Source organism: Cardiocondyla obscurior, linkage group LG05, assembly GCF_019399895.1.
Source record: "Cardiocondyla obscurior isolate alpha-2009 linkage group LG05, Cobs3.1, whole genome shotgun sequence".
In the NCBI taxonomy this organism is placed as follows: domain Eukaryota; kingdom Metazoa; phylum Arthropoda; class Insecta; order Hymenoptera; family Formicidae; genus Cardiocondyla; species Cardiocondyla obscurior.
The window spans coordinates 5,309,237-5,320,617 of record NC_091868.1 but is presented as its reverse complement, the minus strand read 5'-3'; the positions used below and the strand labels follow the sequence as shown (position 1 = coordinate 5,320,617).

Here is an 11,381-nt window from a genome sequence, read left to right as displayed (position 1 = left end):
CGTTGACGCAGCCGACCGGCCGACTTTGCCGCCGCGCGCTCTGCCTTTCCGACGATTCACTAAACACCATGAGGACTCGCACGTTCTTTTCCGCCTTCGCGCATGACTTTGCTTTTTAATATAGCGCGCTTTGTACGTACACTCACCGTCAGGAATGGCGTTCGTGGTGCTGCGACGGCGGCTAGCGTACGTGACCTTGGCGTGGTGTGCGTCGAATCTCACACGAAGCGCGCGCGTGCATGTACCACGAAGCACCGGTCACAGGGGATTGAGGGAGACTGAAAAGGCGCGCCCTACCACTACCCGCGTATTCGGCGGCCGAGAGAAAGGGTCTCTCGTCACCGCTCGTCGTAGCAAACGCTATATGAGCCATATCTGCTTTTCGGTGTACTTTACTAGTTTACTGTACTTTACACCCGCGACTTTGCGAGAACTGCGAATTGTGAAAGGATAAATGTAAAAAGAAATCGTATGTCGTAACGAACGTAACACTAAAAAAATGGGGACCGGTAAAAATTGGCCTAACCGCAAGTTAAAGTGTGCGAGTCAGGCTGAGATATTGCGGGCACATCAGCGGGACGACGATTTCGTGAAACATTTACAGGAGAAGTTAACTGAGACAGCTCAGAATTTTGGACTGCACAGGACGTTGCTACATTACATTCGATCTGATGTCCCGCTTAAACTGTTGTACTTTATTTTCACGTCGGGCATGGGAAATCAGACGCTGGGCGAAGAGTACACCGGCATAGTACAGGCCAATTTAGAACAGCGTAGAGTTCCAACGTTAACTGTACGTTTAGGTCGAAGATTTATCTCGACAAATTTTCCGATGTCTTAATTACATTCTAATTGTTCTTATTAGGTGAGGATATTGGCTGCAGTTTTAGAATGTCTTGGTGAGAGAACGTTATTGAAGCTCCTGCAACAGTTGCAAATATATGTGAATCGTCCGAGTAGCAAGCTGACTCCAGCAGCAATCTCATTTTTCAACACCTTATTGTCAAGATTACATACAATAATACCCATAATTGTATTATTTCACAAAGGAATGTTTTATATTTATGGTAGATATTATAGCTTGGGCAGGAGAATTGCAGGATTAGATTATACAAAGGTAAATTTCAAGCTTTATAAATAGATATTCATAATATCATGAGTTAATATTTAATACTTATGTAATGATTTAAAGGTGTATGGTCCTCGCCCATTGGATACTGTTAGCTGGGGATTAAGATTATTAGGAGTTGCCACTTTAATTCAATGTTTATTGAAAATTTGGCAAAGTGGCAGAATGCAAAATACTACCAGTGCAAATATATCTAATGTAAAATCTGTCAGTTATAATTGCCTATTGTGTCTGGAGGCACCAGCAACAACTACAACTGTATGCGGTCATTTATTTTGTTGGAATTGTCTTAGCGAGTGGTTGCGGGTAAAACCGCAATGTCCGTTTTGTCGAGAATACGTACCTCCATCAAGAATCGTCCATGTGATGAATCTGTAACTTATTTCTGTGATAATTATATTCCTCAAATATGTATAATTGTATATATTTGATATTATTTTTAAAAATATATTCTTAAAAGAAAGTACCTAAAACAAAAAGAATTTATTCAACAATTCTTATATATTTTTCTTTTCGAAAAATTAATTTAAAGAATTATGAAAATCAAAAGATATAAATTTTTTTTTATGAAGTTCAAAAGATATTGCCAATTAATAAAAATTAATATTAATTTTAATATAAAAAAAGGGAGTTTTTAAAAACTACATTTTTATGTAGACATATACAAAAATATCAAGTTTTATTCATTTTGCACGTACGCAAGTCGTGCTACATCTTACATAACAGTCCAATTTTGAGACAAACAGTAATGTACAATCGTCTCGCATTTATTTTATAAACTCATTTTATAAAATTATTAATTGGACAAAAGTATTATTAACAATATAATCGACCGTTATTATTCTAAAATCCCTTATTTTATGCTTTTACATCAAATTTCAAGTCGCAATTTTTTTATTCTCATATTTACATGTAATCATATTTGATTATTTTTAGAAAAAAAAGTTAAAAACAAGATCGGCAAAATTTTTATTTTTAATGTATATACAGGGTGATAATTCACTCTGTATGCAAAAGATAAAAAAAATTAAAACAAAAAAGTGCTGCAATGATCGTAAGAGAACAAATCGACTAAAAATTCGTGTTTTCGAAAATCATTTAATAACATTTGTTACTAAGATGTGCGTTGAATAGAAGTCATTCCAACAATGTTTCCAATGTATTGGCTGATTCCACTTGATTCGTCTTTTAATCGAAATCCATGAGGTCCATAAGCTTTATAAAATATATTTCGAAGACAATGCAACCGTTCTTTACGTCTAAAATTAGATTTTAACGTAAGTTGCAAATTATAAAAAATAAATATGATTTAATTGAAATATTTATACTGAAAACTTACTGTGTATAAACTACACAAGTTTCATCGTCATTTATATTCACATTGCGTTCTTGAGATGTACGCCGAGTTCTACGGCAAGAAGTACATGATGGTTTACAGTCTGAATCGGGCGCTAATACGTTGTCCGGATGTGCAGCATTAGCAGTCGTAGAACCACATAAACTGCCAGTCCCTGTTACCAATTGCCATGAATCGCCTGAAGATGTTGAATCATTTCGTTGTCGAACATGCGAAGTGCGTGGTATAGGAACACCTATCGGAGATGTACGATTTGCAGATAATGATGAACGCGACTCTTGTATGACACCATCTTCTTTATTTGGAGGTACAGTAAGTGTCCCATGTGCAACATTTCTATAATATATATATATACATACAAACATACATATATATAGATATATATATATATAAATGTTACAAGTCTATTCGAAATATGTAATAAATGATATTAATATATAAATGCTGTAATGTTTGAAAATAAATAATTAAAATAATCATACATATTGATTCGTGAGTCATCTTGATTATCCAAGGAGTCAGCAAACACAGCTGGCGATGAATCACCATCTATGCTAGTTTGTTCAATAGAACTGGATGAACTGTTTTTAGGGCTGAAACTGGAAGTTGTAATGATTTCAAAAGAATCGTTATCAATTGCAAAGGATTCCGATTCGCTATGCTTCGATGCTCTCTCGTAATATTTGTGTATGCTAAAGTGTTCTTTTTCAATGTACTTTAAAAAATCGAAACAAAAGAAAAGTATTTCTTCTCCTTTATTAAGTCGATCTGCCAAATCATGACCAAAAAGCATCCAGTCATAAGCGATGGTATAATACAGTAATTGATACGAGTCCAATGTTGTATGAATAACTCCATCAGCCCACAAACTAATTCTCAATAATGAAATAAATAGCGGTGTACGGTCCCAACCTGAAAAAAAATTGTATATTAATCTCATTATAAAAATTATTTACATATTTTTAAACATTATATTCATACCAGAGATACAATGAATCAATAATCCGTTATTACTATCATTCAGATATCTCAATATTAATCTTAAATAATTCTGCGTTAATTTGACTAGATTCCATTCTGTATACTGATCCCAGTTGACTCGTAATTGACTGGAAATTGAGTCTTCAGGTACGTATATTGGCGCATCTATGTAATTCTGGCACCAGTCGAACACCAGATCTTTTGATCGATAATCTTTGTTTCTAAATTCCTTGAAGAATTCACATCCAGGATATGGCAGTGAAATGAGGTTGAAGTTGCTGTACCTCCTCTCTTGGTCTACTTTTTCCGACGAAGTTACGCTAAGTAAACAAACAAAAGAATTCTGTTTAAGAGTCTCTAAAAGTGAATTCATAGAATAAAACAGACTGTTCACATACTAAAAACTATTGTTATGAAATTTTACTGTATTTTTGAAGATGAACATCTTATTAGAATAGCTATTGTTTATTTATGCAATTTTTATCTGAAAAAGCTGTATATGTTTCAATCTAAACATTATTACAATAAATTATAACCATTGTTTACCAAATGCATTTAATTAATATATAAAATAAATAGTTTTCTATAGAGCAATCATGTTTTTTTCTATTGTTTTTACACAAATGTAACTTTATATTATTTTTTTAAATTGTTATATTATTAAATTTTAGATAACTTAGCTTTCTATTATATTTTATTTATGTGACAAATATGGGATATATTTAGCATTATTCTTACGTCATTCCATATTTAACTTTCTTCTTTTCCACCATGAAGTCTACAATAGTTCCTACATTAAGAGTCTTGAGAAGTTCTATATCATAGTTTCTAACTTTATTTTTCAAATCAATGAGCTTTGATTCTTCCTTGGGCAGATTTTCTTCTATCTGTGTAACTGGCTGCACTGAACTGGCACTGCCGCTAGCTACACTAGACAGCAAGAACTCTAATCCAGCTCTACCAAATACTTCTGGGCCACTGGATAATGTTGAAGACCTGCATACGTGTCTGCCCTTGTAAAGTATCACTGGCACAGGAAATCTTGAACGACATCTAGCAAATCTTGAATTTGTCATCAGATTGAGAAGTTTATCTCTTACATATGTGCTTTCACATGTATCTGTCCCACATGCTGATGCGACTGATGTTTCACAGTTCTTTGAATTTCGTACTTTTTCGTTTTCTAATATTATAAGGTATCTAGGATAGTGAGCGCAAAGCTCACCTCCATTGTTGTCAATTGTAGAATATTCATAATCAAAGGCTGCAAGTAGCATACATCTCTGCATAATTTTCTGATTCTGCAAAAGAACACATGGTATTTTAATTTAATAAAGAATTCATTGTGATTATCTATAGATTGTATTTGTAGAGATTGTGGATACCTACCATGACATTTGCATCTCTGGTCCTGTATGTGTTCTTTGCAAAGTGCGAAATGAGATTTTGTAAACTATCTATACTAATCTCAGTCATGTTTTACTATAGTGTGAACCACATGTGTATTCTTGGAGTAGAAAATCGCTAGTGATATATTTCCAAGGAGGCACTAGATTCTTGTTACAATTAAAACTCACAAAAAAGCAACTGCCAGCACCTTGCATGACAAAAACATGACACAAGCACTAAATTTAAGGTTTATGTACACGGTATCGTGAGTTAACATTTGTCAAAGTCTTTTCGTCACAATCCATCTTCAAATGTCGACGGTGCAATCTTCCATGCATGCACAATGGAGCAATGTATGATTTCTGTAGACAATAATATAATATTACCTGTTACACGAGCCGTTAAAAATAATTATTTTTCAAATACATTCAAGGACAAACAAAATAGCTTTCGAAGCACACGTCGAAGGAAAAATGCGCGTTGTTTATTTCACGTCTCGCTTATTTATTTATAAATTTACGCCAGAACGAGACATAAGGTCAAAAAATTGAAAAGTGAGAAGAAAAACCCAATAACGAATATCTTTTGAAACAAATATCGAATTTGCAAGTGTTATACTCGTCGAGGGGTCAAGAGCAGACTACGCGAACGGTTCCCTTTCGCGAGTGCGATTCGCCTTTGTGCGAGCATTGAAAAGCGTGTATAACCTATCAACGCCACCGTGTGTGCCATCGGTGTCGCCGAATGAACGTGCGGCACGTTTAAACCTCCACGGCGAACGAGCGATCGTTACTACGCATAATCGCTGCACGATTTCGCAACGGCGAGCACCCGCGATTTTGACAGCTGGGCGAAAATCTGCGACGCGAGTGCGCGAGTGTCTGCGGGCATTTTCGAATCGGAAATCGCGGTTTCGGGGCCGTGGTATCCGCGAGCACTCGCATGCTTTCCTTCACGCACTTTCCTGGAACAAGAGTCGGTCCCTGACGCGTACGTTCCGGCACGTTTGAGCTGTCGGTTGAGAGCCGAGCGGCATCCGGAACACCAGAACACGATTATCACGCGGTCGCCCTATCGCGGTCACGTTCCCGTACTTTTAAGGTTATCCGCGAGCGCACGGTAGCCCTCCGACGAAAGGGTGGGAGGAGGCGACAGTGCTGCCACTTACGACGAACAGGCGAATTAGAAGTACTGAGCCACGGTGGTCAACGGTCGTGCGACGATTATTCCGGCTCGATGGCATCGATCGCGAGGAACCGGCGCGCCTCGAAGTAATTTTTGCCAACGCGAATTCGAATCTCGTTTTTACTCGTCTTTTATCTATTCTAATTCTCAAAGTTACTTCTACCAATGCGGATCAACATCAATCTCGGTTTACCTTGTCCTTCACGTAGAACGACCTAGGTGAAGGAGCTCCTTTTGGCTCTAAGCATTACAACAAGATCAAGAGCGAGGTTGAAGTCGATTCGCGCTGGTAGAAGTAATCTTGAAAGTTAGAACAGGATAAAGAACGAGTTGAATCAAGATCATAGTTCGCGTTGGGAGAAATTATTTAACCGTCGCCGGAGGATCGAAAGGGTGTGTTTATCGGTAGCGGCGTTAGATGGTGCCACGTGGTCCGTTCCGCGAGGTGGAACGCCGGAACGCCGGAACCGGACTTGGGGGCGGTTCGGACGCGAGAAACGCGACCGTGGCTCCGTTCGCAATATGGCGAGTGTGCGACGAGGGTCTGTCGCGTCGTGCGTGACTCTCCTCGCGTGTCGCGGTGACATTCGTTGAGCGTGTCGTTCGGTAGTGAGGTATGCTGACGGTAACGTGGGTACGCGGCCGCCCGTCGTGAATCGGCCGCGCGTGTCCCGTGTAAACGTGACGACGACGACGAGGGTCTTGGCGAAGACGGCGGCGAGGACGAGGACGACGTCGCACGTTCACCCAACGTCGGGCGAAGCAGCGCACGCGAGGCGAAAGTAAACAAACATGAGCACGGTGCTCGGCAGCGGGGTTGGCGGCGAGACGGCATCGCCGGGCGCCCTCCTGGACACGGACGTCGAGAGCATCATCGAGGAGAAGAACCAGCTCATCAGCCGGCAGTACGCCGAGATCGAGAGGCTGCAGCGCGAGCTCGCGGACGTCGTCGGCGAGCGCGACGCCCTGCTCTGCGAGGTGTCGAAATTCAAGTTCGAACGCGAGATGACCGATCTCAAGCGGCTGCACGACGACAAGTAAGTCTCTCGCTTCTTTACATATATTTTTTTCTCTTGCCTCTCCGCTACGACTTCTACGTTCCCGGTCGTCACTTCGACTCGCGTGTCGAACTCGCAGAAGCAGGTACGAACGAGGAATCGCACTTCCCGTACACTTGTTCTTTTTTTTTTTTTTCTTCTTTTCTGTGCGGTATTTCCCCGCGACGCCTCATTTCAGTTTTAAATTCCGTGGAAATTTAATTATGCCGCTGTGGAATCGTACTTCTTCCCGGATCTCCTCGCGCATTTTTCTCATACTTTAATAAACGCGGGTTATAGGATGCTCTCGCGCTTTTCGTCACTAGAACGGCGTTCGGCTTCGTGGAAGGCGAGAGCAGATGGAAATATATCGCCGGCAAACTGGGTGTACCGTTCCTCCCTTTCGCATTCTGCAGCTCTCGCGTTTAAAGCGGGACGAAGGTGCCATCGGGCACCTGTCCTCATTTTCCGCGAATAAAACACCGGAAACTTTGGGAGGGAAACGAACACTCCTTACACACGCTCCCGTTCGTTCGCGCCTTCGCACCGGGAACGGGGGGAGTGTGCCGATAATAGAGAAAGGGCGTATCCGCCTTTTTTCCCGCGCATTTCCTGGCCGCGCTGTCCTTTTTCCAAGCCGAAGGCCTCTTCGGCGTTTTATTTCGACTCTCACGCGACCCATCGCGGAGAATCCGCGCCTCGCCCTCGCTCGTGTCGCCTTGCTGTCCCTCCCCTCCCCCTCTACCCACCCCTTCGCCGGCCTCCAGAAAAAGCCATCGGGCATCAATCATCGTAGAATTGATATCGCGTCGCCGACAGGCGTGCGATCTCCGCGCGAGTTTTCCCGGTTCCTGGCGCGGTGGACGCGAACGCGGAACATCGCTTCTCGTCGTAGAATTTAACTCTTTGTTACTTCGCCGGCGACCCGTGTTATTTCCGCCTGCCATGATTGAACGCCGGTCGACGTTACCGCGCACACGTCGGTCAGTCTTTTCTCCCGTGGTTCAACAAGTAGTCGAGTGTAGATCAACCGAAAGAGTTGGGGCAAAAAAAAAAAGAAAAGAAAAAAGAATAGAAAAAATAAAGCGAAGCCTTTCACGTATCTCCCTCGAGTCACTCTCGGAAAAATAAAGAAAATCGAGCGCCCGTGGAAGGATACTTTCCTTTCATCTCGCATTCCATTTCTCTTGGATAAACGGTCGACATATGTTTACGGATATTCGTCGCGAGCTTTTTAACGCGAGATCGACGCGTCGTTTCTCTTCGGTGATATTACCTTTGAATTCCGTGACAATTTTCCTCACCGGAAGTCGAGGAAGGCCACCGTCTATCATCGGCGTTTCAATTTTTCAATGTTGCATACCTTCGCAAATTGGATTTATATATATTGCAAATCTACCGTTATCTGAAGTAAAAACATAACTCATTTATTTCTCTTCTTAAATTTATTTGTTTTTATTTCCTTGTTTTGACCGCTCGAGACTTACGGATTTATCGTTAAAAAAAATCGATCCGAGAGATTAGCCGGGAATCCCGACGAGGATGGGTATACGGATGATTTTTTTTTTTTCCCTAGCTCTTTCATTTATGTATATTACAAAAATATCGACGAACAGCCGCGCGTTTCGTTCCATTGATGCTTAAACGTCGATGACGACTCGGAGGGTGTTTAACACGCCATCGGGCGTTTGGAACCGTGACAATAGCGCGAGTTATTAAAGCGCGCGTTGAAAGAGCGGATTCGCGCTCGTTCGCCACTATCAATGTGCAAGCGCGTGCCCAGATAAATTGATAATCTACGAACCGGCGGGTAGGGCGGAGCACCTCGCGTCGCGTACGACCCATCGAATTACAGATAAAGGCCGCGCCGGCCGCCGCTACTCGCGCTAACGCGATACGCGTTTTATTCGACACGAGCACGAAATGCCGTGGAATATGATTATGTACGTGGGCTACGTTCCCGTTCTCTTTCCCACCTGTAAAACGGCCGGAACGCGACGGGCGAGACGGAAATTTTGTTCGCGTGGCCGAGCGAGGTGGTTCAATTAGCGTTAATTATCACCGAAGCGAATACGAGCCTAATTCTCAAACCGCGCTCTCCCGAAGAACGTTTCCACTGCGCAGCGACGTCGATTCACCTGTCGCGAAAATTTAAATTAATTCGATGCCGTGTACGCCGCGTGATGTTTCCGAACGTGGAAAGTCAGCCCTGCTGACAGTAGCGCGATACGTTTGTTTCCTTCCTTCCCTCTGCGGATGCGCGTTTAATTAAAAGCGTTATAAGTACGCGTCGTGCGGAGGAAACGGACCGCGTGCACTGGAAGACCGCATCATACCTTAATAAGGACAACTCGAGCGCGTACGGCGCATTCATAAGCGTGTACTCCCCTAACGCCATTGTCGTGTGCGTACGCGCGTAGGGAGTAATAGACGCAACGACCTGGTAAAGCAGCCGCGTATCGTCCATCTGGAAAAAGAAAAAAAAAAAGAGCGCGCACAACGCGCAAGACGTTCCCACAAGATAGTCCTCCGGACGGGACGTGAACGCGATAGCGTTGTTTCGCGCCGTACGTTGTACCTAATGATGATAATTGATAATTGCATATCGGGGCACCTTGCGATTCCCCCCGCGTCTCTCCGCCTATCGTCGTTGCGACAAACACGTAATCTTTTTATATTTTTAATAACGCGCTGTTTACGAGGAAAAGCTTCTCGGACGGTATTTCACACATTCTACGTTGTCTTTTTCGCGTTTAGTCTGCGATGCCCCTAAGTACGGCTCTCGGAGGCAGATGCTAAACGACCGTTGCGACACGTTGAGCCTCTTCGTCGAGCGAGATCGGTCCGCGTGACTTTGAACCGAGGAAAAAAAGAAAGGAAAAAAAAAACGAAAGAAAGAAAGAAAGAAATTACCGGCCGCAGATATTAGGGCACCTAGTAATCGCGGCGGTAGTTCCCAAAGCGGCGACCTTGAGGCATCCTATTGACCTGCTGGGGATCTCGCTTTGAAGCCGTCTAACTTTACTAAGCCCATGATTTAATACATCTGGGCTGCAGAACCGGTCCGACCCGAACTTCGGAAACTTCCCGTGTCTCGTGTGAGCTCTTTATCTTGCGTTCGCGCGCGCGTCCAATTGTGAGCGGTATCGCGGGACGTACGTGGAAACCGCCGCTTTGCTCTCTTGCAAAATGCTAATCGCGCAAACACACGTGCGACGAGCAATACTTGGCCCGACATTATTCCTTCTTCAACAACGTCGAACATCGGCACTGTCCAGTACCTTCATTTCGCTTTTTTTTTTTTCTTTTTCTTTTCTTTTTTTTTTTTTCTTTAAAGAACTTTACACGACATTTAACAGCGTAGTTATTCGTTCATAAAAAGAAATCGCGAACGTTCAAGCGCAGCGTTATAACGACGCGAGGTCGACCGGTCACGCCAAATATATCTCGTATAATTGGTCCTGCTTCTGTACGATCGGACGGCTGAGAGATATTTGACACAGATTCGCAGCTGCGATGCATCCGACGGGTCCATTGTTCTCGGAAATTTATTGCACCCGCGACACCGCGAGGATTAGACGAACGTCAGATTCTCCGACGCACGTCCGTCGACCTAAAAAAAAAAAAAAAAAAAAAAAAAAAAAATGTTATCTTCCCAGAATTCGAGAAATAATTAATTTTCTAACACCGCGCTCTTTCCACGCGTCTTGTTCTTAACTCCATCAGCTGTGCAAACAGTTCGCTTCGTACGTCCTCTCTTAAATGAGTCTTCTCGTTCGCGCTTGACGTCAATTCTTATCGAGGTTGAATTTATGCGAAATAAAATGACATGCAGTTTCTATAATGTTCGTTGTTTCGTAAACGAAAAAAATAAAAAAGGAAAAAAAAAAATAGAAACGTGCATAATTACGACTACTCCGTTACATCACAAGAATCTTGATTAATACGCGATGCGTGCAAACATATAAAAATATTATTCAAGTTATGCTCAATTAATTTATCTTCAATTAATTTTACGAAGATTGCACAGATGTGAACTTTTCGCGTTGAAGAATTATTTACGTTAAGACGGGGCTCGTTTGTTTGCAGCTTGCAGCGAGAAAACTTCATTCTTACAGAATTAAAAACTCTTCTTCGGCGAGTTTTCGTATTCTATAGCGCGAGGTCTCGCGTGTGCACAACGGTCGCACGTTTCCTCATCTGCGGCGAAAACAAAATCGACTTGGTCACGGCTCGGAAAAACGTAATGCACGGTCGAAAAGAGATTTATGCTTCCGAGAAGCGGAGACCGCTGTATCTTAAC

At 42.4% G+C, this 11,381-nt stretch overlaps 3 protein-coding genes across 7 annotated transcripts in view; 2 read left to right on the top strand and 1 right to left on the bottom strand.

Moving 5' to 3' along the window:
- The first annotated feature begins 151 nt into the window (after window positions 1-151).
- Pex10 (peroxin 10) lies at window positions 152-1,592 on the top strand. Its single transcript, XM_070656929.1, has 3 exons — window positions 152-793; window positions 866-1,117; window positions 1,193-1,592. The coding sequence occupies exons 1-3, from the start codon at window positions 500-502 to the stop codon at window positions 1,505-1,507; spliced, it is 861 nt and encodes a 286-aa protein (XP_070513030.1). The 5' UTR covers window positions 152-499; the 3' UTR covers window positions 1,508-1,592.
- Window positions 1,593-1,775: 183 nt separating this feature from the next.
- Edtp (Egg-derived tyrosine phosphatase) lies at window positions 1,776-5,965 on the bottom strand. 3 transcript variants are annotated; one of them, XM_070656919.1, is made up of 7 exons: window positions 5,817-5,965; window positions 4,857-5,218; window positions 4,206-4,768; window positions 3,468-3,787; window positions 2,969-3,398; window positions 2,469-2,822; window positions 1,776-2,388 (listed from the first exon to the last, which is right to left on the bottom strand). In XM_070656919.1, the coding sequence occupies exons 2-7, from the start codon at window positions 4,941-4,943 to the stop codon at window positions 2,244-2,246; spliced, it is 1,899 nt and encodes a 632-aa protein (XP_070513020.1). In that variant the 5' UTR covers window positions 4,944-5,218; window positions 5,817-5,965; the 3' UTR covers window positions 1,776-2,243. The 3 variants fall into 3 exon arrangements, with proteins under 3 accessions (XP_070513020.1, XP_070513021.1, XP_070513022.1); XM_070656920.1 differs by lacking the exon at window positions 5,817-5,965 and adding an exon at window positions 5,564-5,799; XM_070656921.1 differs by lacking the exon at window positions 5,817-5,965 and adding an exon at window positions 5,475-5,492.
- A 469-nt stretch (window positions 5,966-6,434) lies between these two features.
- Window positions 6,435-11,381, top strand: part of Siz (Brefeldin-resistant Arf-GEF family protein schizo) — a 39,761-nt gene continuing 34,814 nt past the window's right edge. Inside the window, exon 1 of one of the 3 annotated variants that reach the window (XM_070656915.1) lies at window positions 6,435-7,078. In XM_070656915.1, coding sequence (XP_070513016.1) covers window positions 6,834-7,078 — 245 coding nt within the window. In that variant the 5' untranslated portion in view covers window positions 6,435-6,833. The remainder of the gene's footprint in view (window positions 7,079-11,381) is intronic. The other 2 variants (XM_070656914.1, XM_070656913.1) reach the window with 2 other exon arrangements.